Here is a 25,463-nt window from a genome sequence, read left to right as displayed (position 1 = left end):
ATGCAGACAAAGATTGCACCATCAACCTTGGATATGGGGTTAAGTCTTGATGTGGGAGTTGAATCCACAGCCTGCTAGGCTAGAAGTCTGAGTGCTACCAGCTAAGACCTGGCCCACCTACAACTTAAATCAACCAAGTGACATCATTCTTGTCTACAAAAAATTTCACCCCAGGCCGATGCAGTGTAGTTAGGTTGACTTAACTCTCACTGTATACGCAGCTAGGTGAACAGAAGAATTCTTCTGTCAACTTAACTACCACTGCTTGAAGGGATGGATTTACTACAGTGATGGAAAAATCCATAGGCATTGCCAGGTTTGGAAAGTACCCAAAAGCCTTTGCTCCCAGGAGCAACATTGGGCAGTGTGGCCATCTCTACCCTCACATTTTTCTTAAAATCTCCCACCATTGCATTCTCACCAGCACAGCTCTGTTCATTGCAATGATAGCTAGTATAGTTAAGTAGCTGCCAGTGTTTTAATCACTGTGTTGTCTAGACCTGCTCTGAGCCAGGTTAGATGATATGGTGATTAAAATGGCAGTGGTTGGTCTACATTATAGTCCCTGGTTTCAGAGTACAATACAGTCCCTGTATTTGTTGTGCTGATGGGAGATTTTAAGAGAAGGTTTGTCCAAACACAGGCTATGGGTCAGCTACTTCAGGAGCCCCAGAATGCATCGGTACAGTCAATACTGTAAGGTGTGCTGCTTGTGGCTCCTCCTATTGCTGCTTTGAGAAACGGTACTGCTGTGTACATGCACCAAGCCATAGCAAGGAAAGGCAATGCAACAAATTGTTTCATGTGCTTGGAGTCCCTGCAGTGGTTTCTTAGCACACATTTGAAATATGAGATAACACTATGGGAGCTGTTGTGCTCTGAAAGATTTGGTGCTGCTTCCCAGAAAAAAGAAAAGGAGGACTAGTGGCAACTTAGAGGTGCCCCAAGTCCTCCTTTTCTTTTGGCGAATACAGACTAACCCGGCTGTTACTCTGAAGCTTCCCAGAAAGAGAAATTAGTTGAATGCAAATCAGAGGGAGTGTGAATTTCCCACAGTTAGCAAAAGTGACAACAGCAGCAGAAGGAGGAGATGAAAAGGACCTGGCAGACTTTGTTTCCCATTTGTTGATTACCCATGGGGGGGTCTCCTATAAGATGAATTGTCTCACTGGGAATACAGAAAATCCCCTCTCCTAAAATCTTATATTTCTCTGTGGGTCAACACTTCCCTTCTTTGTAGACAGATTTCTGACAACAGTCGACTGATGAGGCACTCACCTCCATGGGGTGAGATGCCCTGATTCTCCTGTTTAAATTATCTTTAAACTACCTTTACCAAGCAATTAATTTGTGGGAAAGAAACTGGGCAGCTCCCACAGGTTTCTTCCTCATGTCTTATCTGGCTCTGAACATATAGGTACAGCTCTGCCCGGATGGAGAGAGGATTCATACAATAGCACTCACCTGTCCTCAATTAAGAGTTTGTTTTGGTAATGAAAGTACATCCCAGTTCACAAGAGATACTGGATTGATAGCCATGGAGACGTATGTGCTCTTTCAATGCAACAGGTATGCCATGGCAGCTGCAGTGCAAGCTGTCTCTTTAACAAAAAGAGCGGGAGTACTTGTGGCACCTTAGAGACTAACAAATTTGTTAGTCTCTAAGGTGCCACAAGTACTCTTGTTCTTTTTTCAGAGACAGACTAACATGGCTGCTACTCTGAAACCTGTCTCTTTAACATGCTTCATTCCTAGCCTGCAAAGATAATCTCTCTGGGTTGGGGGGGGGAGGTGAGGGGTCGGGAGTGACTTGGTCACAGGGCTATTCCTGGCCTCTCTCCTGAGAATGCTTATTAGTACCAACTGCAATGTTTTTTTTTGTGATGCAGACACCTGCCCATTAGGAACTTAACTGAGATGACCAAACACATTTCATACAGACTACACAGACTTCATATAGTAACAGCATCAGTCATTACTAGCCTGGGCTGGAAGACTAACTGCAGCTTCAGATTAACACAAAATTGTTGCATTAAACTAAGTACAGGTTTACAATGAACTTTCGACTTACACATTTGAGTAGTGAATAGTTCTGAAGGGTGCCAAGCAAACTGATATATAGAGGCATATAGTCTTAATATTAACAAAAACAGATGATTAATTAGGAGAAAAACACTGGTTTTAGCCTCAGATTCTAATTATTGTAGCCAGCTTTACAGGTGGAGCAGTCTATCTAAGGACAAAATCTAAGTCTAAGGACAAAGGGGCATCTTTACAATATTGGGAATCTGTCATGCCAAGGTCCTGTATGTGTTGACCCCTTAGGATATGTCTATATGGCAGCTGGAAGTGTGCTTCCTAGCCTGGGGAAGACAAACATGCACTAGCTCTGCTCCAGCTAGCATGCTGAAAATAGCAGTGTACCGACGCAAGAAATTAGGTGGGCTTGCACTCATGTGGCTAGCCCAAGGATTGGCAACCTTTGGCCCGCGGCCCGCCAGGGTAAGCCCCTGGTTTGTTTACCTGCTGTGTCTGCAGGTTTGGCCGATCGTGGCTCCCACTGGCCACAGTTCACCGTTCCAGACCAATGGGGGCTGCAGGAAGCGGCGTGGGCTGAGGGATGTGCTGGCCGTGGCTTCTCACAGCCCCCATTGGCCTGGAACGGCGAACTGCGGTCAGTGGGAGCCATGATCAGCCGAACCTGCGGATGCGGCAAGTAAACAAACTAGCCCAGCCTGCCAGGGGGCTTACTTTGGCGGGCCACGTGCAACAGGCACACTGCAATTTTTAACACTGTCTTGAGCAGAGCTAATTAGGGTTGCCAAGTATCTGATTGCCCAAACACCCTTGCCCCGCCCCATTCCCCAAGGCTACGCCCCTGCCCTGCCTCTGGGTATGGCCTCTGGGCTGGGGAGTGAGGCCAAGGGGTTCAGAGTGTGGGAAGGGGCTCTGGGCTGAGCCTAGGGTAGGGAGTTAGGGTGCAGGAGGGGGTGCAGGCTCTGGGCTGGAGCCGAGGGGTTTGGAGTGCAGGAGGGGGCTCTGGGGTGGGGCAGGAGGTTGGGGTGCAGGAGGAAGTGAGGGGTGCAGGTTCCGGCCGGGCAGTGCTTACCTTGGGCAACTCCCAGAAGCGACCGCCATGTCTGCTCCTAGGCTCAGGGGTGGCCAGGCAGCTCTGTGCCCTGCCCCTGCCTACAGGCGCCACCCCCGCAAGTCCCACTGGCTGTGACTCCCAGCCAATGGGATCTGCGGAGTAGGCGCTTGGAGTAAGGGCTGTGTGCAGAGACCTCTTGGATGCCCCTTTGCCTAGAAGCCAGAGGGACGTGCTAGTCACTTCTGGGAGCTGCGCGGAGCCAGGGCAGGTAGAGAGTCTGCCTCGGTCCTGCTGTGCCACTGGACTTTTAGTGGCCTATTAAAATCTTCCAGATTGTTTTCAGTAGCCTCCGGGAGATTGAGACTGATTCCGGGAGACTCTTGGCTAATGCACATCTATCTATCCAGGCTGGCAGACATGTTCCCAGTCCCAGCTGCAATGACATGGAGACATACCTACAAATACTCCTGTTCACTCTCACATCTTAGCTTTTTGTAAATTGATTGAACTATTCAAACTGCACTAGAAAGAGCCCACATATATCTATGAAGTGGAGCCTAGATTTAAAAATACCTGGGTTTCTTCCTTCTGGAGTGAGAAATTCATAAAAACCACTGGCAGCAAGTGTTATTGGCTACCGAGTAAACTTTACGTTCACTTTTGTCTAGTCACATTCAATCAGATTAGTTGTAACTGCAAGTACACACGAGGTGCACTGTGGTCACATATGTGCAACTCTCTGAGGAAGTATAAAGTTGCAACTACAGGTGTTATATTCTGGTACAGGGAAAATGAGGAACATAAAGATGATGAAAGCAAAGAGGAAGCTATCTGACACTAGGGCAGAACAGCTGGAGATGCAGGCTAGGAGAGATGCAGAGGTGGTGAGACAGATGTTAGGGTAAATGAGACCTGGTGAAACTGAGACCTGCTAGAGGAGCTGAGACACACACACATCTTCCTCACCAGTCACCTTCATAATCACTATATTAACGAGAGAGACAGCGAATGCTGATTCATCATGCATCATGTCAGGCACCTCATTGCACATCCCCCTGGACTCTGGAAAGATGTCTTACCATTTCCATAGACAAAAAGGTGAAGAGAATATCCTGGGTTTGATCCTCCATTGCCATGTGCCTTGTATAGTCACTTACATCTACGAATAGTGATTGCAAAGTGGGTGTAAAATGCAACCGTTCTTTTTTGCCAGCATTTTATACCCACTTTGCACAGGCATGAACAATTACATAAGGTGCAAATCAAGGGTGAATCAGATCCTCTTTGTGTACAAACTGTATACCACAAGTGGATTTAAATTGAGGTCCCCAAATTTTGTGACAGATAGGGCCCCACTGGCAACCTACAAAGAGCCAGAAAGCCACAAATAAATTATCTGGTTCTCTATATTCTTAAATTAAGAAGGAAGACAAACCTAATATTTGCTTGTACTTATGTTTTCCTTGATCAATTAATAGGAATTGCTTATTTTTTGAACTCACTAGCAATACAAACATTTGAAGCCCCTGTGTATTACATTTAGTACTTGGACTAATGGGGATGTCTGATTTTTAACAGACTTTCACAGAACACAGTCATGGAGCATACAGAGAAAGTACTAGCACATAGTTCTCCCAGTCCCAGGATCAATGACCCTCTCTATTCTTTCCTGGAATTAAAAGTGATGACATAGAAAAATGCACAGATGTTGCTTGGCTGTCATCCTAGCTTCATACAGAGGCAATTAATAAATAAATAAAATAAAAATCCTGCATTAATTTTAATATTAAATCAGAATAAATGAGAATGAAATACAAATAAAGTTATCTCCCAAAATGCTTTCTTAAAGGCCCCTCCAAAATAAGCATAGATATTAGTCCTAGTCTCTTTTTTTTTTTCAAGTCAAAGATTGTAGGTCAAATTTATCCCTTATGAAACTTGCACCAGAAATGAGTATGGTCTTGTGAATGCATCTGATGAAGTGAGCTGTAACTCACGAAAGCTTATGCTCAAATACATTTGTTAGTCTCTAAGGTGCCACAAGTCCTCCTTTTCTTTTTGTGGACACAGACTAACAGGGCTGCTACTCTGAAACCTGCCTGTGAAGATGTCTCATTGTTTAGGTGTATGTTGCCACCTGCTGGAGAAAGCTTATGTTTCTGTTTTTCTTTTCTTTTCTTTTCTTTTGTTTTGTTTTTTGGCAAAGCCCTGCAAAAATGAGTCACCTTATTGTCCATGAACTCCTAGGCACCTAAAAGAACTGAAAAATGCATTGCATGTTTTTACCCACTTAAAAACAACTCCTGTCTGTAAACCTTGAGTTCATGAATTTAGCACTACAATATAATTATTTAAAACGTTTGTAAGTAAATTGAATGAGCATTGGAGGAGAAATAACAGATGGGTAAACAGATGTTTAGTTCAGAATCTGGATTAAGTTTAGGCTGAAGTTTAATTTCAAATACATGCTAAAGTCTGGCTTCCAATTTAACAGCACTGAAATCAGACAAACAGATCTCATGAGATTTCAGCCCAAAATGACCATAATCTCACAAATTCAGCTGTTGTCAGCCAAACGAAAATAAGAAAATAGGCCTCTTCCAGTTTGGGTCTGATCAAGAACCAAAACACCATAAATAGGGATTTGGATCTAGGCACTGAAATCCAAACACCCCACAATGATGAAACCTGATGGGGTTTGCTATGAGGTTCAAGTTCGGGCCCATCTCTAAGTTACTATCATAACATATTGTAGAAGATGGTTGGTATTTTTAAACTCAGCTTTTAATGCTAAAATTAAGTGAAGGGTCCAGAAGGGAGGAAAACATCTAAAATAATGGGTTGTATTAATCCAGTTGGACTGCAGTTTACTATCAGAACAGAATGGCATTAGAAAAGGTTCAGAAAAGGGCAACTAAAATCATTAGGGGGTTGGAACGGGTCCCACATGAAGAGAGATTAAAGAGGCTAGGACTTTTCAGCTTGGAAAAGAGGAGACTAAGGGGGGATATGATAGAGGTACATAAAATCATGAGTGGTGTGGAGAAAGTGAATAAGGAAAAGTTACTTACTTGTTCCCATAATATAAGAACTAGGGGCCACCAAATGAAATTAATGGGTAGCAGGTTTAAAACAAAAGGAAGTTCTTCTTCACTCAGCACACAGTCAACCTGTGGAACTCCTTGCCTGAGGTTGTGAAGACTAGGATTAAAACAGGGTTTAAAAGAGAACTGGATAAAGTCATGGAGGTTAAGTCCACTAAAGGCTATTAGCCAGGATGGGTAAGGAATGGTGTCCCTAGCCTCTGTTTGTCAGAGGGTGGAGATGGATGGCAGGAGATGGGTGGCACTTGATCATTACCTGTTAGGTTCACTCCCTCTGGGGCACCTGGCATTGGCCACTGTCGGTAGACAGGATACTGGGCTGGACAGACCTTTGGTCTGACCCAGTATGGCCATTCTTATGTTCTGATGTTAACCAGAAGAGGTCTGTGTAAGCTGGAAAGCATGTCTCTTTCACCAACAGAAATTGGTCCAATAGAGATATTACCTCAGCTGCCTTGCCTCATCCGAACAGAGCCCTTTACATTAAAAAGCCTTTTCTTATTGGTTAAGGTGGCATTGGACAGATCAATGTTTTTCAACCTTTTCAAGTTGGCAACGCCATATTTGAAAGAAAAGTTCGTGACCCTTTTACTATACAGTAAGAGTAAAAAATGTATTGATTATAAGCCAATACAATTAATTTCTGTGTATATTTCTAGGGGTTGACAGAGAACACTTGACCGTGAAGCGCACTGGGAATGGGGGACAAAGCCTAAGAGTTTCTTTGCTTTAGATTTTTATTCAGTGTTCAAGTTCACACAACCCTAGACTGCCTCATATGAGCCCCCTGCCTCAGGGCCACCGCCCACCCACTGAGAAACACCGGCCGGAGAACTCCTGATGTGGGATTGCTCTGTCTTTAGGCCACACGCCCGGCCTGTTCCCCCGTAGGTAACACTGGGATGAGACGCTCCCCCCCAGGCAGAGTTGGCCCGGCTGGCGTGGGGACGGGTGGACACCCGAGATGAGCAGGGCGGTACCGGTGATTGGCTGAGCAGCGTGTAGTGCTCGCAGCATCGGGGCTTACGTGCAGCCCCTGCAAGCCTGCCCGTGGGGGGCTCCCTAGGCCGGCGCCGCCTGTGACTAGTGCGATCACAGGGAGAAGGGCTGCAGCGAACCAGGGGAGCGGCGTCAGGACAGCCCCGCGCCTATTGGGTGACACAATAGGCAGCCGTGTGGTGAAGGGGGGGAGGGGAGGCACTAGGCCAGCGACAGGCGCGCGACCTCCCGCTCAGGGCACGTGAGGGGCACACCGCGCAGCCGCGCTACCGCCCGGAAACCGGAAGCGCGGCGGCCCGCAAGCCGTCAGGTCACGTGGGGCCGCTCAGCTGAGCGTCTGCGGAAGTAGCCGGGCCGGAGTGACCTGGGCCGGAGGGGGGTCGGGCGCGGCCGGGCTCGGTGCTGCAGGAGCGGAGTTGCTCCCCGGTCTGTCGGGGGCGGGGCGTTCTGCAGGAGGGGAGCTGTCGGAGGGTGCAGCGGGCTGCAGCGAGGGGGCTGCGTCGGGATGAGTTGAGGGCAGGGAGCTGAGTGGGTGGCGGGGGACTGGCTGGTGAGGGGGCGGCCATGGCCTCCATCCTGGACGAGTACGAAGATTCGCTGTCCCGCTCCGCCTCCCTGCAGCAGAGCCGCGCCAGCGTGGGCATCCCGCACTCCGGTAAGCGGGGGCTGGGGCTACGCGATCATCTGTGCAGGTCACAGCATGGGAACTGCCCTGGGGCCACGATGCCCCGCCCTCCCCCCTAGTCTGATCTGAGCAGGAGCGCTGCAAGCGACACTGCAAGCCTGCAGGATCCTGCCCTGTTGACTCGAGTCTGGCTGGCCGTGGGAGGCACCGTGATCTTACTGGCTAAATAGGGTTGCAGAGTCAGACTTCGGTTCTGTTCCCAAGTCTGCCAGTGGCTTCCTGTATCACTGAGGTCAAATAACCCCTCCTTGCCTCCCTTTCCCTTTTGTTAAATGGGTGTCATAATACCTCATGGATAGTTGTGCGGTTTAGTTTGTAATGCGTTTTCAGATTCTGTGGTGACACTATAGAAGGTATACATTGGGGACAATGTATACCTTCAGATCAACGGCACTGCTATGGGTACCCGCATGGCCCCACAGTATGCCAACATTTTTATGGCTGATTTAGAACAACGCTTCCTCAGCTCTCGTCCCCTAAAGCCCCTACTCTACTTGCGCTATATTGATGACATCTTCATCATCTGGACCCATGGAAAAGAAGCCCTTGAGGAATTCCACCATGATTTCAACAATTTCCATCCCACCACCAACCTCAGCCTGGTCCAGTCCACACAAGAGATCCACTTCCTGGACACTACAGTGCTAATAAACAATGGTCACATAAACACCACCCTATACCGGAAACCTACTGACCGCTATTCCTACATGCATGCCTCCAGCTTTCACCCTGACCACACCACACGATCCATCGTCTACAGCCAAGCTCTGCGATACAACCGCATTTGCTCCAACCCCTCAGACAGAGACAAACACCTACAAGATCTCTGTCAAGCTTTCTTACAACTACAATACCCACCTGCAGAAGTAAAGAAACAGATTGATAGAGCCAGAAGAGTTCCCAGAAGTTACCTACTACAGGACAGGCCTAACAAAGAAAATAACAGAACGCCACTAGCCGTCACCTTCAGCCCCCAACTAAAACCCCTCCAACGCATTATTAAGGATCTACAACCTATCCTAAAGGATGACCCAACACTCTCACAAATCTTGGGAGACAGGCCAGTCCTTGCCTACAGACAGCCCCGCAACCTGAAGCAAATACTCACCAACAACCACATACCACACAACAGAACCACTAACCCAGGAACTTATCCTTGCAACAAAGCCCGTTGCCAATTGTGCCCACATATCTATTCAGGGGACACCATCACAGGGCCTAATAACATCAGCCACACTATCAGAGGCTCGTTCACCTGCACATCCACCAATGTGATATATGCCATCATGTGCCAGCAATGCCCCTCTGCCATGTACATTGGTCAAACTGGACAGTCTCTACGTAAAAGAATAAATGGACACAAATCAGATGTCAAGAATTATAACATTCATAAACCAGTCGGAGAACACTTCAATCTCTCTGGTCACGCAATCACAGACATGAAGGTCGCTATCTTAAAACAAAAAAACTTCAAATCCAGACTCCAGCGAGAAACTGCTGAATTGGAATTCATTTGCAAATTGGATACTATTAATTTAGGCTTAAATAGAGACTGGGAGTGGCTAAGTCATTATGCAAGGTAGCCTGTTTCCTCTTGTTTTTTCCTACCCCCCCCCCCCCAGATGTTCTGGTTTAACTTGGATTTAAACTTGAAGAGTGGTCAGTTTGGATGAGCTATTACCAGCAGGAGAGTGAGTTTGTGTGTGTATGGGGGTGGGGGGGATGTGAGAAAACCTGGATTTGTGCAGGAAATAGCCCAAGTTGATTGTCATGCACATTGTGTAAAGAGTTGTCACTTTGGATGGGCTATCACCAGCAGGAGAGTGAATTTGTGTGGTGGGGTGGAGGGTGAGAAAACCTGGATTTGTGCTGGAAATGGCCCACCTGATGATCACTTTAGATAAGCTATTACCAGCAGGACAGTGGGGTGGGAGGAGGTATTGTTTCATATTCTCTGTGTATATATAAAGTCTGCTGCAGTTTCCACGATATGCATCTGATGAAGTGAGCTGTAGCTCACGAAAGCTTATGCTCTAATAAATTGGTTAGTCTCTAAGGTGCCACAAGTACTCCTTTTCTTTTTGCGAATACAGACTAACACGGCTGTTACTCTGAAAACTATAGAAGAGTAAATTATTAATGTCATCATGCAGTACTTTAAATGAATTCTCAGTGTTCCCATCTTTCCTGGTTTTCTCTATGTGAGGACAATTAGGGCCTTAATTAATCACTATAGGTACCAAAGATAGGTGCTATAGCATAGAGAGGGCACTCTGTCATGTGATTCTGCTCTATCTCTGGGTCCACATTGGATATTTGCCATTACTACTTCATGTTGAGGCAGTTGCAAGGAAATGAATTTTACATTAGGTTTAGCAAATGGAAGCCTTGCTAATAGCTGAAGTACAGAAAATGAGAAAATGTGTACAGTATTTTTGACAGGTTTCAGAGTAACAGCCATGTTAGTCTGTATTCACAAAAAGAAAAGGAGTATTTGTGGCACCTTAGAGACTAACCAATTTATTTGAGCATAAGCTTTCGTGAGCTACAGCTCACTTCATCGCATCCTGTAGCTCACGGAAGCTTATGCTCAAATAAATTGGTTAGTCTCTAAGGTGCCACAAGTACTCCTTTTCTTTTTACAGTATTGTTGTAATCACAAATGCAATCTGTGCACTTAACCTGTGAACACAATGTTACAGTACATCAGTTCTTCTCAGATTCTCCATTGTGTATAAATAGGGCTCTACCAAATTCACAGTCCATTTTGATCAATTTCAAAGTCATAAGATTTTAAAAATTGTGAATTTCATGATTTCAGATAAATAAATCTGAAATTTCACGGTGTTGTAATTGTAGAGTTCCTGACCTAAAAAGGAGTTGTGTGTGTGTGTGTGTGTGTGTGGGGGTTGTGGTACTGCTACCCTTACTTCTGCGCTGCTGCTGATGGCGGCGCTGCCTTCAGAGCTGGGTGGCCGGAGAGGAATGGCTGCTGGCCGGGAGCCCAGCTCTGAAGGCACAGCCACCACCAGCAGCAGTGCAGAAGTAGGGATGCCATGGTATCGTATTGCCACCCTGTGCTGGTACTTGTAGGGCACCCCCTTCAGAGCTGGGTGCCTGGCCAAAAGCCACCGCTCTCCAGCCGTCCAGCTCTGAACGCAGTGCAGAAGTAAAGGTGATGATACTGTGACCCCCCCTAAAATAACCGCATGACTCCCCTGCAACTCCTTTTGGGTCAGGACCCCCAATTTGACAAACACAGGTCGCCCCCATGAAATCTGTATAATATAGGGTAAAAGCACATAGGAAATCAGATTTCACTGTCGATGAAGCGTTTTTCATGGCCATAATTTGGTAGGGCTCTATGTTTAGAGCGTAGCTTGAACTTGGTTATAGAGTGAAACTATTTGAGGAAGAAGGATGCCAGTCCCAAATTGCTTCATTGCAATTTTGACTGTAGTGAACCTCTATTTAGAGTGAAATTATTATGTGGGGTGGAAAATGACTTAATCCTAAAATATCACTGTTATATGAATGCACTTGTATACAAGGCAAAAGAGAGAATGTGAAATGGTTTTAAAGTTATGAGCTTGGGGTGAGCTCTAACCACTGCTTCTCCACTTGTCAACCCAAATTTGTGGCAGTAATGTCTCACAGGAGGCCTCCTGTCTATGCCACTTACTACTTGTTTTTGTTTTTTAATCAGTTTCTTAGTCTTTCTTTGCTCCTTTCCTTTTTGAGGAACTTGAGTAACTATAGAAACTATTAAACATTTTGTATGTGTGATGCTTAGTGACATCATGTTAGTTGCCCAGCCCAGGGAAACTTACCAATATACTGGATGCAGAGAATATAGGTTCCATCATATGTATAATGGCTGTGTAATTCTCATGGGCTGATTTCATATTAGTATGGTTACCACTACAGAAGTGTGGCATGAAAGCAATCTGTGTTGGTCTGAAACTTTATGCCACAATTTGTGAAATGCTGGCACCTACATTAGGTCCATCTGTGTAATGTAATATAAATATACAATAATTATGTGACGGGTTATACCAGCTATGCAATATGAATGAGGAGTATGTCCCTCTAGCAACTATTAGGTAGTACATTCCCCTATTAATCAAACTAGTGAGTCTTGAGTTTCACATGTGGTTTCTCCTACTGCCACCATATAAGGCTGAATTAGATATGAGACCCAGTTAGCTTTAAAAGGACTATGTTCTATCTAGCATTGCCACTTCAGTGCTGGCCACTCAGCAAAGTTGGCATCTCTTTGCTGAGTTAAAAATCTATAGGCATACGCTTCTGAAAGTATCTATGACTGGCTCCCCACTTTAGTTGAATCCTAACCTATCAAAAGGTTTTAAGTATCGTCTGGAACTGCTAGATAAGCAGGGTTGTGTGGTGTATATCTGTGGGAAAAGTTTGATTATACCAGGCTGTGTATAAAATAAAAGGGATAAACAGAGAGAGAACAAATTAAATATAGTCCATACACTGAAGTTCATATTTCTTAAAATATGGCTTGTTACCTTTATTTGGTTAAGTTTAATTGAAGTCAGGGTTCTGAATCTCTAACAGAGGTCCCCCCCGCCCCCCCGGTTAATTATTTTGGTGCTAAATGGAAGTTAACAGAACCAGAATGGTTTTAAGAGTTTGGCTAACAATTCCTTTCCTTCTGCTCTGCTTTTACTCTTGACTCCTGCATTATCATCTCTTAAGTAGTTTTTCAGTTATTATAGACTCTGTCTTCACTAAAAATTTTACCTGTTGCTGACAAATGGGTGTCAGCAAAGGGGACAGCTGAACCGTATTTGGGTTGAGAGGCAGCCATGTTCATCACCATTTTAGAATCTGCGGGTGTCCCTTCAGGGCTCCAGTTGTGGCTTTGAACATGCCTTGAAAGTAAATTGGTTGGCAGCGGTTGCAGACTGATCTAAAGTTTGGGGAATAGATAAAAGTAATAGCTTTACATAGAGCACATTCACATAAGAGCAAACCATAACATTGTACCTGAAAGTTTGTGCGGTGTTAAGCTGGTTGAAGTGCGTGCCGAAGTGCTGTGCTTTTACTGATGCTATTTCAGAAGGATTTAGATCTCAAAAGAGCAAAGACTGGGGATGGCTGAAATGCAAACTGCAGGTTCCTCAAGTCCCAAAAGACCTGGCTGGAGTTAATAGTGATCTTATTTCATTGTCTTTCTCCAGATCTTTCAGCCTCTGGGAGGTAGAAAGAAAGAAGGCTCATCCAGAAATCTGAAGGTGTAACGTTTAGAATCCTAAACGATAGATAAAGCACATTTGTAAAGGTGTTTTTATGCACATTTGAGAGGAATGCAGAGGTATGGGACTGAGACTCCAAACCAAAGCTAGTTCTCCTGTTCCAAGTCAGGAAAAACGATATATGATGGAATAAAACCAATTGAATCCTACCCAAGCTTTTTGTGTAGAGGACACTCAACCTGAAATAAGTGTCCACAGCAGGGGGGTGCTGCTGTTAAATGGATGGTCAAACTATGTGTAGGCAAAGGCTGAATTAAGTGCTAGCCAAAAGGGGTGTTGCATAATTAGCATGAAGTTATTTCCCATCTCTTCCAATGCACACACTTCGGCTACCTGTAAGCTTGCTATTTTTTGAATTTGCCACTATTGAACTAGGATCAGTGCAGTAACGGGGGATAGCGATGGTAGAGCAGGTGCCAGCACTTTTGTCTCCATGTCATTTGACTGTGCTTGCAGCAGGTCTAGATGATGCCGTGATAAGTGTTGACAGCCCATCTACACTAGTATTAATCTTTTCTAGCCAGTAACTGGGCTACACTGGTGCTAGACCAGCGGTGGGAGAGTTGCTGAAAATGACATAGGGACAAGACTGTAGGGGCTGATTGTGCTTTCCCTGTGCTGTTCCAGGCCCCTGCCAGGCTACAGAGCTCTCACATGGCAGCAGAGCATTCGCTGCCTCTACAGTACTGGGCTGACCACAGAATCCTATCTTGCCAATCAAACGGTCTTCTAACCCTCCTTTTACACTGTGTGTTTAACTTTGTCTGCTGTTTGGCTGCTTTAGCCAGTGGCCTTGGTTTCCAGCAGCCTTGTTCTATCTTTTACTCCTGGGGGCATTCTGTTCCAAAAAGATAAAAATTCTGCACACAATATTTTAAAATTCTGCATATTTTATTTGTCAGAATAACACAGTATAATCATGCCAGCTTCAATTATTTTGGTAACTTTATTTAAAAATACCTGTCAGCAAGTATGTCTGTAACAATACAGACAATGAAAAAGATTCAGGATTTTTTTTGACAAATATATTCCTTGCTAGGCATATTAATACAGAACTTTGATTAATCATTCATTCAAACTACAATACAGAACCATATTTCCTGCACCTCTCAGAAGCAGTGCAAAGGCTTGGGGGAGTTGGTGTAATGGAGGAGCTGAGTGAGAGAGAAGTAATTGCTGGGAAGGAGCCTGGGAGTGAATCTGGAGGGTTGTTGGATGTGGGTGGGAGAAGTATGGAACAGAGATTTTTTTTTGGGGGGGGGAAGGGATTATTAGAAAGTTGGGGAGCCTCCCCCATACAGACCTTGGTTAACCCCTAGCCTCTCCCATTCAGTCAGGCACATGTGCCCCTGTCCCCATGTGTCCATGCACTCCTTCCCCCGTCCCTATACACCCCCGTCCACATGTCCCAGCATCTCCTTCCCCCTGTTCCCATGTGTCCCTGCACCCTGTCCCCATGTGGCCTTGCACCCCCACTCCTATTCAGCCCCTGTCCCTCCATTAGCCTTTCTAAACCCCAGTCTGTGACCCCCCCAGCAGCCCAATGTGCCCCACTCTGTCTGTGTCTCCTCTCCCACACCCCCCCCCCCCCATGTACATTCTCATCTGTCTCTGTGGGCAGGACGCTGTGAGGAATGCAGGCTGTCCTCTCTATGGGATGTTATGGCTGGTGAGCAGCTGCCCTCTGTTCTGGCACCACAGCAATCCCCGGTGGGTGAAAGGCATAACTGCAGCATCTCTCCCGCAGAATGTATTTTCTGTGAAGGAAAAAGAAATCTGCAAGAAACATGAATTCTGCACATGCGCAGTGGTGCAGAATTCCCCCAGGAGTAACCTTGTGTGCCTTGTAAATTCTTTGCAAGTGAAGATTTTCCCAGGCTAACTGCACTAAATAGATATAACTGTCCTAGAAATCCCTGTGGAGCCAGTGGTTTTCCATCCTTGGAGGGAGGCCAGTGTAAATTTAACCTAGGAAAGAAACCAGAAATGACCAGTCCTTTCTTGTTGTCTAGCCTGAGGTGGCCTGGTCATTCTGTTAGAGGAATGCAATATTCTTGGTCAAGGGGCTACATGGTGTCCTGTGAGGGCATGGGAAATTCAGGCAGAGGAAAAACTTGCATCACAGGACTGATATGGAGAGAGCTTTGTGATACAATCTTTTTGTTGACATACAAATGTCCCCTGGATTCTACTAATGAGTATCATTCATGTTTTGTTCCATGTGAATGTCACATTATTTTACAGTTCCATGGCAGAGTTGAATTCCTTTATGGATTTTGGCTAGTGTCCATCCACCATAGGAGAGCAGCCTTCAGAAGCTGCCCCATTTAGGCATGGAAACAGTGTGCTTCTAGGTTGTTCCAAGCTTTTGAAAGCTGAGCCCTGTCCAGCTTCAGAAAAATGAAACTAGTCATGCCATTCTGCCACCCTGCTATGTGGTGTTAAAAGCTTATCCATCTTAATGTATACATTTCCCATCCCCCTGCCCTGGCTAGTCCTTCACCCTCCTCCCTTCACCATCTTAGTGCTTGGCCTTCTCTTGAGGTCACTGCACCTGCTTTAAAACTTGAAAAGCTTTTATGAACTGAAACAAAACAAAACTCGAAGCCTGTTCTGAACCAGTTTCTGTAGCAGACTATGTTGCCACGCTGCTGGTATAAAACTTTCTCCTCCTACCTGCTATACAGACCACGCTGTCTAGTAATCTGCTACCATCTAAATTTGGTGTCTTCCAAGCTAGCCAACTTGGAGGTCCCCTGGCGTGTAAGTGGAGCCATTAAAGCAAAATTGTTGAATAGTGGTGGTGGTTCTCGTTTAGGTCAGCATTGTGACTAGAACAATATGAAAGTCATTAGTTTCTACTCACACTCTGACTCCCAGTTTCAGTTCACACACACCTGAGTTTCACTTTGAGTTTCAGGCTTCAGCAGACCTAAAATGCATTGTGCAGCTCTGACAAAATGACCACATTTGCCAGGTTTAACCCCAAATCTTAATTTGGCCTAGCCTTGCTTGAAATTCAATCCAGGTTTGTCAAAAGATCCAGAAACTGGATCACACTGGCTCAAGTTTTCAGTTTGTAATTAAATTCGAATCCGGTTCTACCTAGTTTTGGCTTTTGTTGGGCAGAGTTGTGGTCTCACGGTTAGGGCACTGATTCTGGTACTCACCAGACTCGAGTGCTAGTCTCGGCAAGCTGTGTGACTTCAGTCAATTCACTGAACCCCATGGTTCAGTTTCTCTCAAATGTAAAATTGGAGTAACGGTACTTATTCATCTTTATCAAGTGCTTTGAGCTTGGTGGATGTAAAACATTATTCAAGTATTATGAAACTTTTCTACTGATCTAGTTGCGAATTCCAGCTGTATTGCTTGCAGTCACTGATTTTAAATTGTTTTATGGCAATTAAATGATTAATTTTATGGAAAAATCTAGCTATCTTTAATCTTTTGAATAATCTCAATTTCCGCCTTTTCTTTTGTGTGATGGGTGCTAGACTGAATAAGAGAGAAATTAATTTTATCCTCCCCAAATGAAACATTTTAAACTAATGCCACCTCTGATTTCTGAGTCTTTCATTAGATTGTAAACTCTCTGGAGCATAGATACCATCTACGTTAGCACCTTGTACAGCACCATTTCAGTGTTTTAACAAATAACCTGATTTTCCAGTAGTTGACCATTTGTTTTCTTAAAAAGAAAAGGAGTACTTGTGGCACCTTAGAGACTAACAAATTTATTTGAGCATAAGCTTTTGTGAGCTACAGCTCACTTCATCAGATGCATGCAGTGGAAAATACAGTGGGGAGATTTTATATACACAGAGAACATGAAACAATGGGTGTTACCATACACACTGTAACAAGAGTGATCAGGTAAGGTGAGCTATTACCAGCAGGAGAGAGAAAAAACTTTTGTAGTGATAATCAAGGTGGGCCATTTCCAGCAGTTGACAAGAACATGTGAGGAACAGTACGGGGGAAGGGGGCACGGAATAAACATGGGGAAATAGTTTCTTTGTGTAATAACACATCCACTCCCAGTCTTTATTCAAGTCTAATTTCTTGTCCTCCTCTTAATCAGCTTTTTATGAAGTTGTCATGCAACTGTAATGTGCAGTTTCTTCCAGAGTTTTCAGGGTTCGCTGTGTTTGTTTTTCAGGTTAGTTCCATGTGACAAATTGCTCCACTGTGGCAGAATGGGAAAATAGACTTTTACTGTATCTCCAAACATACACCTGGGGAAAAGATTAGATGCTACTCCCCATGATTCCACACCATGGAGCACTTCACTTTCCTGTAGCCCTCCCTGTTTCTGCTCCCTGTGTTAGGTTACATTTAGTATTGTCTCTTTTCTGAACTACATTTGTATTTTCACGTTTCCTAGGGTATGTGAATGCTCGGCTGGAGAAGGAAACTCCAATATTTAACAAGCAAAGGATTGATTTCACTCCTCCAGAGAAAATTAACAGCCTTGTGGTCTCCTGTAACCAACTCTGTATGAGCCTTGGCAGAGACACCCTTTTCAGGTAACTTGTACTATTTAAGACCTGAAGCCTTCACAGCCTGTTTTTGGGTCGCGTGGAAACCCTGTCCCTAAACTAGATGCAGATTCATGGTCTTTTTGTAAAAGAGAGAGGTATAATTTTGTTTCCACAGTTACATGGGCTCTTCCTGCATCTTGGTAACTTGCTTTGTCATTCCTCCATGCAGGATTGATCTTGGCAAGGCAGATGAACCTAATCAGGTAGAGTTGGGACGCAAGGATGAAGCCAGAGTCTACAAGATGTTTTTGGACCACACAGGTGAGGTGATGGTGTAGGGGAAATTGCAAAATGCTGTTTAATATCTACAACAAATGCAATAATTGTGTTAAACAAGCATTTAATTAAGGAAGATTTCCGGTTTCTGTTCTGTGTGTGGAAGGAGTACGTGGCCCACCTGGGGAATGAACTCAGACTACCTAATTATTGTCCAGGGACTCTGCCTATTTAATACCCAAGGGTTAGAGGAAGAGTACTGTGCCTCACTCCTTACATTTTGGTGTATATGAACCACTGTCCAAGTTCTTTATTGACAGATGTGGGCTGATTTGAGTGAGCTTATTACAACTGGTAAAAGAAAATTCTCCTTACACGATGTACATCTAACTTTTGGAGCCCATTGCCTCCTTTGGCCTTAGGAGGCCAGGAGCTTAGCAGATTTCTAAATAGGATTATAATTATAATATCCACAGTTAACTCTAGCTGGGATGAAACACTTATAAAATATAAAACCTAATGACAACAATTAGCAGCCTGGACTTTCTATGGGCCATTTATTCCAGAGTTGTTCATATAGGGTTTCTTGCACCTTCCTTTGAAGCACTGTCAGTTGTGATACTAGGCTAAATGGACCACTGATCTCATCCATTATTGCAATCCCCAGGTTCTTATGAATTCAAATTCTTGGGGGAACTCTAGGAACTTGACTTCCATGTTTTGTCTAACGTGACTCTGAGAACAACCAGAAGTCTTGCTTTACAGTAGTGGTCTGCCTGGGTTGTGGTGTTTGCAGTTCCTTTAACCCTGCACCCATTAATCATCTATCTCTTGCTATATGCCTTACAGGATCTCATCTTGTGATTGCACTGAACACTAGTGAATGCCTGTATTTGAACAGAAGTGCTCAGAAGGTGCGGACGCTCTCCCGCTGGAAAGGTCACTTGATTGAAAGTGTGGGCTGGAACAAGTTTCTGGGTTCAGAGACTAACACTGGTCCTATCCTGGTGGGGACAGCCCAGGGCCAAATATATGAGGCTGAGATCTCTGTCAGCGAGGGAAGTCTCTTCAGCACTAATCTGGACCAGTATTTCCGACTGGTGTATACCTTAGAGGAGGAGGCAGGACCGACTCCAGTCTGCTGTCTGGAAATAGAGCGAGGGCTCGATGGGAAATGTTTTATCATTGCCACTACTCGTAAGAGACTCTTCCAGTTTGTTGGCAAAGTGCCTGAGGGGGCGGAGCAACAGGGCTTTGGCTTCGTGTTTGGCATGCATGCAGACCACTTGCCCAGCTTCCGAGAGTTCCCAGCCAGCTTTGGCTACAGCGAAATAGCATTTTACACTCCAAAGCTACGCTCCTCCCCACGCTCCTTTGCCTGGATGATGGGAAATGGGGTCTTGTATGGTACATTGGACTATGGACGGCCTGACTCTATTCTGAGTGATGAACGGGTCTGGGAGTATCCCTCTGATGTAGATGTGGCGGCTAACAAGCCAATCTCCATAGTGCTCACCCAGTTTCACTTCCTGCTGCTACTGCCTGACAGAGTGAAGGCTGTGTGCACTCTGAATGGGCAGGTTGTCTTCCAAGACCTGTTCTTGGAGAAGTTTGGCTCGTTGAAGTGCATGATCAAAGATCCCACAGTCGGGCAGATCTGGATCTACACGGAGAAAGTTGTATTCCGCTACCACGTACAACGGGAATCGAGAGATGTCTGGAAGATGTACATGAACATTAACAAGTTTGATCTGGCCAAAGAGTACTGCAAAGACCGTCCTGAGTGCCTGGATATTGTGTTGGCAAGAGAGGCAGAACACTCCTTCCAAAACAAGAGGTACCTAGATAGTGCCAAGTGTTATGCACTGACCCAGAACTACTTTGAAGAGATTGCCCTTAAGTTCATTGAAGCCAAGCAGGAGGAGGCATTGATGGAGTTTCTGCTCAAGAAACTGGCCAGCTTAAAGTCCTCTGAAAAGACCCAGACAACTTTGCTGACCACCTGGTTAACAGAGCTCTACTTGAATCGGCTAGGTGCTCTGGAGGGGAACACCTCGAAAAGGAATCTCTTTGAGGCAACTCGGGAGAAGTTCTGCAGCTTCCTGAGCAGCCCCAGAAACAAAGAGTGCCTGTTCAATAACCGAGCGTCCATCTATGAGTTGCTAGCAAGCCATGGGGACACAGAACACATGGTCTATTTTTCAGTTATTATGCAGGACTATGAGAGAGTGGTAGCCCATCACTGCCAGCACGATGACTATGATGAAGCCCTAAACATCCTTACCAGACACAGAGATGAGAAGCTCTTTTACAAGTTCTCTCCCGTCCTGATCCAGCACATCCCCAAGAAGGTGGTTGATGCTTGGATCTCCATGGGCACGAAACTGGATGCCAGGAAGCTCATACCTGCCCTCGTCAACTACAGCCAAAGTGGGAGCACCCAACAGATCAGTGAAGCTATTCGATACATGGAATTCTGTGTGTGTGAGCTGGAGGAAACTGAGCAAGCCATTCACAACTATCTGTTGTCTCTCTATGCTTTGTGTCGGCCAGACTCGCTGCTATCATATCTCAAACAAGCAGGAGCCAACCCTAACAGGATCCACTATGACCTGAAGTATGCGCTTCGGTTGTGTGCAGAGCATGGACACCACCGAGCCTGTGTCCATGTTTACAAAGTGATGGAGTTATATGAGGAAGCAGTGGATCTAGCTCTGCAGGTGTGTGCTACTATGTTTAGTACTCTTAGTTAATTTGTTCTTGAAGGTCCAATGGTGGAGAGCTGTCTCTTTCTTAAAGGGAAGGGGTGGGAAGGTTGGCTAGTGTGTTTAAAGGGTTATAAAGGCCCCAAGAAAGGGAGGGAATGTCTGTCACCATATTAACTTAGAGCAATAGTGGAAGCTCAGAACTATCAGGGTATGTTTACACTCCAATTAAAAATTGGCTGGCCTGTGCCAGCTGACTCTGGCCCATGCTAAGGGGCTGTTTAATTGCGATGTAGATGTTTGGGCTCGGTCTAGATCCCAGACTCTAGGACCCTGCGAGGTGGGAGGGTCCCAGAGCTGAGGCTTGCAGCCCGATTTGAAATGTGTGTACCACAATTAAACAGTTCTTTAGCCTGAGTCAGATGGCATGGGCCAGCCCTGGGTGTCTAATTGTAGTGTAAAGATACCCACAGTGGATATCTGACTTTCACAGACCATAATCTTAGGAGAGTGAAAGAGACTGTGTGGTGGGGGATATGGTTTCTGTTAATGCAGTCCTGGCTCTGTGGAACTCTGCTCGTTGATAACCAGCTCTGCTGATCTGAGGATCCCACCCTATTCTTAATCTCCTGATTTAATATAAAAAAAAAAAGGCAAGAAAAACTTAAAATGAATTTATCCCCCCTTGGTCATCTTGTAGAAAGTTTAAATTAGTGTAGAGGTAACTTAGGTTCTGAATGATGATAGTGCAGTGTGTACAATTTAAAGTGCTGACATTTACTGAGTTTAGTTCATCACAATATTTGCAGAATCCTACATTCTGAGTATAGAGAATAGTGTGGAGGAGATAAATGCTCTAGCTTGGTAAAGGTCAAAAATTGTAACTGCCTGCTGTGTGAGGGTGGATACTTAATTCATTGTTGTAACCTTGGAGGTCGAAGGTCACTAGTGGCTTTGGAGAGCTAGATCTTCCTGTTGTGTTCCTGGACCCTAATGACTCTTCAAAGTGATCCAGAATTGCTATGCACACCTTTTGTGTTGGGAGTGGATGTCTCAGGGGGAGAGAGGATGTGGCTGACAAACAGCCAAGTGGGCATGTCCACTGTATAGCTGTAGTTATGACTGACATAATGGAGAGATCTCCTACTCGTGTCCTTCCTTTACTGGTAGTGGGCTCTCATGACAGAGAGAGAAGTGAAGAGGAAATCATAATTTTGTTTCCTTACTGTTCTGTTCAATTTTCAGGTGGACGTGGATCTAGCAAAGTCATGTGCAGACCTCCCTGAAGAGGATGAGGAACTCCGGAAGAAGCTCTGGTTGAAAATTGCTCGCCACGTGGTCCAGGAAGAGAAGGACGTCAAGAAGGCTATGGCCTGCCTTTCTAGCTGCAACCTACTAAAGATTGAAGACGTCCTTCCCTTCTTCCCTGACTTTGTCACCATCGACCACTTCAAGGAGGCAATCTGCAACTCTCTGGAGGACTACAACAGGCACATTGAGGAGCTGAAGAGAGAGATGGAGGAAGCTACACAGAGTGCCAAGAGAATCCGGGAGGACATCCAGGAGATGAGAAACAAATATGGCTCTGTGGAGCCTCAGGAGAAGTGCGCAGCCTGTGACTTTCCACTCCTAAACCGCCCTTTCTACCTTTTCCTTTGCGGCCACATGTTCCACTATGACTGTCTGTTCCAGGCAGTTTTTCCAAACCTGCCTGCCTACAAGCAAGCTAAGCTAGAAGACCTTCAGAAGAAGCTGGGAGCCACAAGCCAGCCCTCCAAAGCCCATCATCGCCCCAAGGACACAGATGCCACCAGCATGGGGAAGGGACAGCAGAGTCGGGAACAGATCAAAGCAGACATTGATGATATTGTAGCAGCTGAATGCGTGTACTGTGGGGAGCTGATGATCCGGTCCATAGACAAGCCTTTCATTGACCCACAAAAGTATGAAGAAGAGAGGCAGAGTTGGCTGTAGGATCACACAGTTATTGTTCGAGGCTGCGCATGAACACAAAACTTTGAGTTATACATCATGTCCACTGTCTGTGAAATATGCATATTAGGAATTAGCCTCCAGAAATCTGAAAACAAATGGATTCGATAGAGCTCTAAGGAGAGAGCAGCTGGTACTGTTATGTGGAAAGCAATGAGTTAGTCCTGGAGGACTATGAGAGAAATGGTTACGGTTGTCTAAGAACTGGAAGATTAATTTCCACAAATGCCTCAGAACTTCTTCTGGCTTCTCTCTGAAGGTGAGCTTGAGCTTGCCTCTTGAAGCTGCTCTTCTGAGACCCTTTGGCATGAAGATAAGAATACCTCATTGCCCAGAGAGAACTGGGAACGGAAAAATGATTTCATTCAGTTGGATTGCTTCCCCATTTTATAGTATTAATTCAGGTGAAGACTGGGGCGATGGGAAGAAGCAGTGGGGAGTGCTTGGTGGCATAGGCTTTCATTCATCACTTTCAAATTAGAAATTGCTTTTAGTTTGCTTCCTAATGAGATTGTTTAGTCAGCTTTACTGACAGAAATGTAAAAGGAAGGCAATAGACTTGCGTTTACATGTGTGTCTACAAACATCTGTCCTGTTACACGAATGCATGGTTCTGTATAATAACATAAAAATATGATTCTTAAGCAGCACAGTGTCTAAAAAGATGCATCTTAATCCCTGTGTCTGGAATTTCGGGGTTGTGGTCTTTCCCCAGTTTTCCAACAAGTTTTTTGGTCTGATCCATACAGTTGAATCTTCTGTAGGATCTCTTCATTTTGTTTCCAGCCATTATACTGTAGTCCATTCTGAATACCCATACTGGGACATTTTGCCCAATTACCTGTTTTGGTTCCAGCACCACTGAAGTACAATACTTACTCAAATTACCATTAGCATTACATATAATGATACTTCACAGGTAGCACCACTGAGTGGGCACTCCAATGAAAGTCTAGCAATCAGTATCCTCAAGGACTGACCACAGCACTTCTCTATGAGTCAGTGACACCATTTCATCTTGAAGCAGAAACTTGAGAGTCTTTGGCGTCCTTTGCCAAGCAATCTAACTGTTCCCTTCATGGCTTAGTTGAGTGCTCCTGTAGGTCAGTGTATTTCTCCCCAACCCCTCCAGATGCTGCTCAGCATTGGAAGATTTTTTTTTTGGTCCTGTTTTTGACAGGGAGATCATTACACTTGAGGTGGAGGATGAGATTTTTCTCTAGGACCTTAGTAGGGGTTAGTAGTGGCATGTGACATTTAGATCTGTCAGCACTTCCTCATGAAGGAACTAAACTTCCCATGGAGCTTTGGCTGGGACTAAATCACAAAGATCAACAAGTGAGGGGCAGCAGTGAGAATCACGTTTTGTAAAGCGGTGGTGGATATTTGTCATTTTAGTTGAGAGGAAATTAAAAAAAAAAAAAAATCTCTCCTGACTTCTATAAAACTTATGTTCTTGTCTTGAGAACCTGACTGTGACCTGCTAGCCACTCACGACAGCTGCTGTGACTGTGGAACTGGGTCTTGGTGTAATACAAAATTACATTTTGTCTTCTTAACTGGGGGTCTTAGTAGCCTCACAGGGTTCCAATAGAGCTTCCCCAACTTCTGATCAGAGCATTTCCTAACTGAGGGCTTAGCCTGCAATGTTTTACTTGTGCAATGCTGGCAGGAAGAGGCCTTAAATCAGAGGTGGGCAAACTATGGTGCGTGGGCCACATCCGACCTGCGGGACCATCCTGCCTGGCCCCTGAGCTCCCGGCCAGGGAGGCTAGCCCCCGGCCCCTCCCCTGCTGTCTCCTCTCCCTTGCAGCTAACGTGCTAGCACAGCTTGCACCTGCCCACCTCCCAGACTTTCCAATAAGCCTGTCCTGCCACCAGCATGGTAAGGGGGTGGGGAGAGTTGGATAAGGGGCAGGAGGTCCCAGGGGGCAGTTGGATGGGGTGGGGGCGCTCAGGAGACAGGGAGTGGGGGGAGGTTGGATAGGGGGTGGGGAGCAGGGGGGTTGAATGGGGGTGGGGTCCTGGGGGGGCAGTTAGGGACGGGGGTCCCAGAAGGGGGCGGTCAGGGGACAAGGAGTGCGGGGGAGGGGTTGGATGGGTCAGGAGTTCTGAGGGGGGAAGTGGGAGGGGGCTGGGGACAGGCTGTTTGGGGAGGCACAGCTTTCCTTACCCGGCCCTCCATACCATTTTGCAACCCCAATGTGTTCCTCGGGCCAAAAGGTTTGCCCACCCCTGCCCTAAATGAACACTGTCAGAGCTGCATTTCAGTAGTAGAAAGAACTGTTGCTATTGGAAATATTATCTTTTTACTATTAGAGCTGCTGAATAACTAGTTTCATTAGTGCCAGATATTAGTGCTTGTTGATGGCTTATCAGTTCTCTTTTTGGTTGGTTCTGGATTGCTGTTTGACTTGAGAGAGCTGCTCTCTGTGCCAGAAGGCTTTTGTGATGAAGACACATGAGGTATGTCTCTCACTTATTGAATGTGATGTCTTTGAAATTCTACATTAAACCTTCCTGATATGATTGACTGCTGGATTTTTGTTTCTTGGCTGGAAGCTTGTGTGCGTTTTATACATGATGAAAGTAGTTCTGATAAAAATTGGGGATGGGCCGTCTTCTGCCTTTGTCATTGCTTTGTAAAAGATCATAATCCAAATTAATTTTAATCCACCCCAGGGGATTTCAAATTGCTCAGTTTGGAGGCTGTCTTCCTCCTCATTCCTTTCAGATGTCCACAGCTCTCTCCCTGTGGAGTTTTAGAATTACAGGACAGTTCTTTTACATTCAAAGCTCTTGAACTGTTTTGTTTTACAATACCAAATACTTCAGAGCACAA

General features: G+C 45.3%; 1 protein-coding gene across 1 annotated transcript; it reads left to right on the top strand.

The window, feature by feature from the left end:
* The first annotated feature begins 7,527 nt into the window (after positions 1-7,527).
* VPS18 (VPS18 core subunit of CORVET and HOPS complexes) lies at positions 7,528-23,271 on the top strand. Its single transcript, XM_073348743.1, has 5 exons — positions 7,528-7,849; positions 17,552-17,693; positions 17,878-17,969; positions 18,774-20,644; positions 21,875-23,271. Exons 1-5 carry the CDS (start codon positions 7,759-7,761, stop codon positions 22,601-22,603), a joined length of 2,925 nt encoding a protein of 974 aa, XP_073204844.1. The 5' UTR covers positions 7,528-7,758; the 3' UTR covers positions 22,604-23,271.
* Positions 23,272-25,463: the final 2,192 nt, after the last annotated feature.

Source organism: Lepidochelys kempii, chromosome 6, assembly GCF_965140265.1.
Source record: "Lepidochelys kempii isolate rLepKem1 chromosome 6, rLepKem1.hap2, whole genome shotgun sequence".
Lineage (NCBI taxonomy): Eukaryota > Metazoa > Chordata > Testudines > Cheloniidae > Lepidochelys > Lepidochelys kempii.
This window is presented reverse-complemented; position numbering and strand designations above follow the sequence as displayed.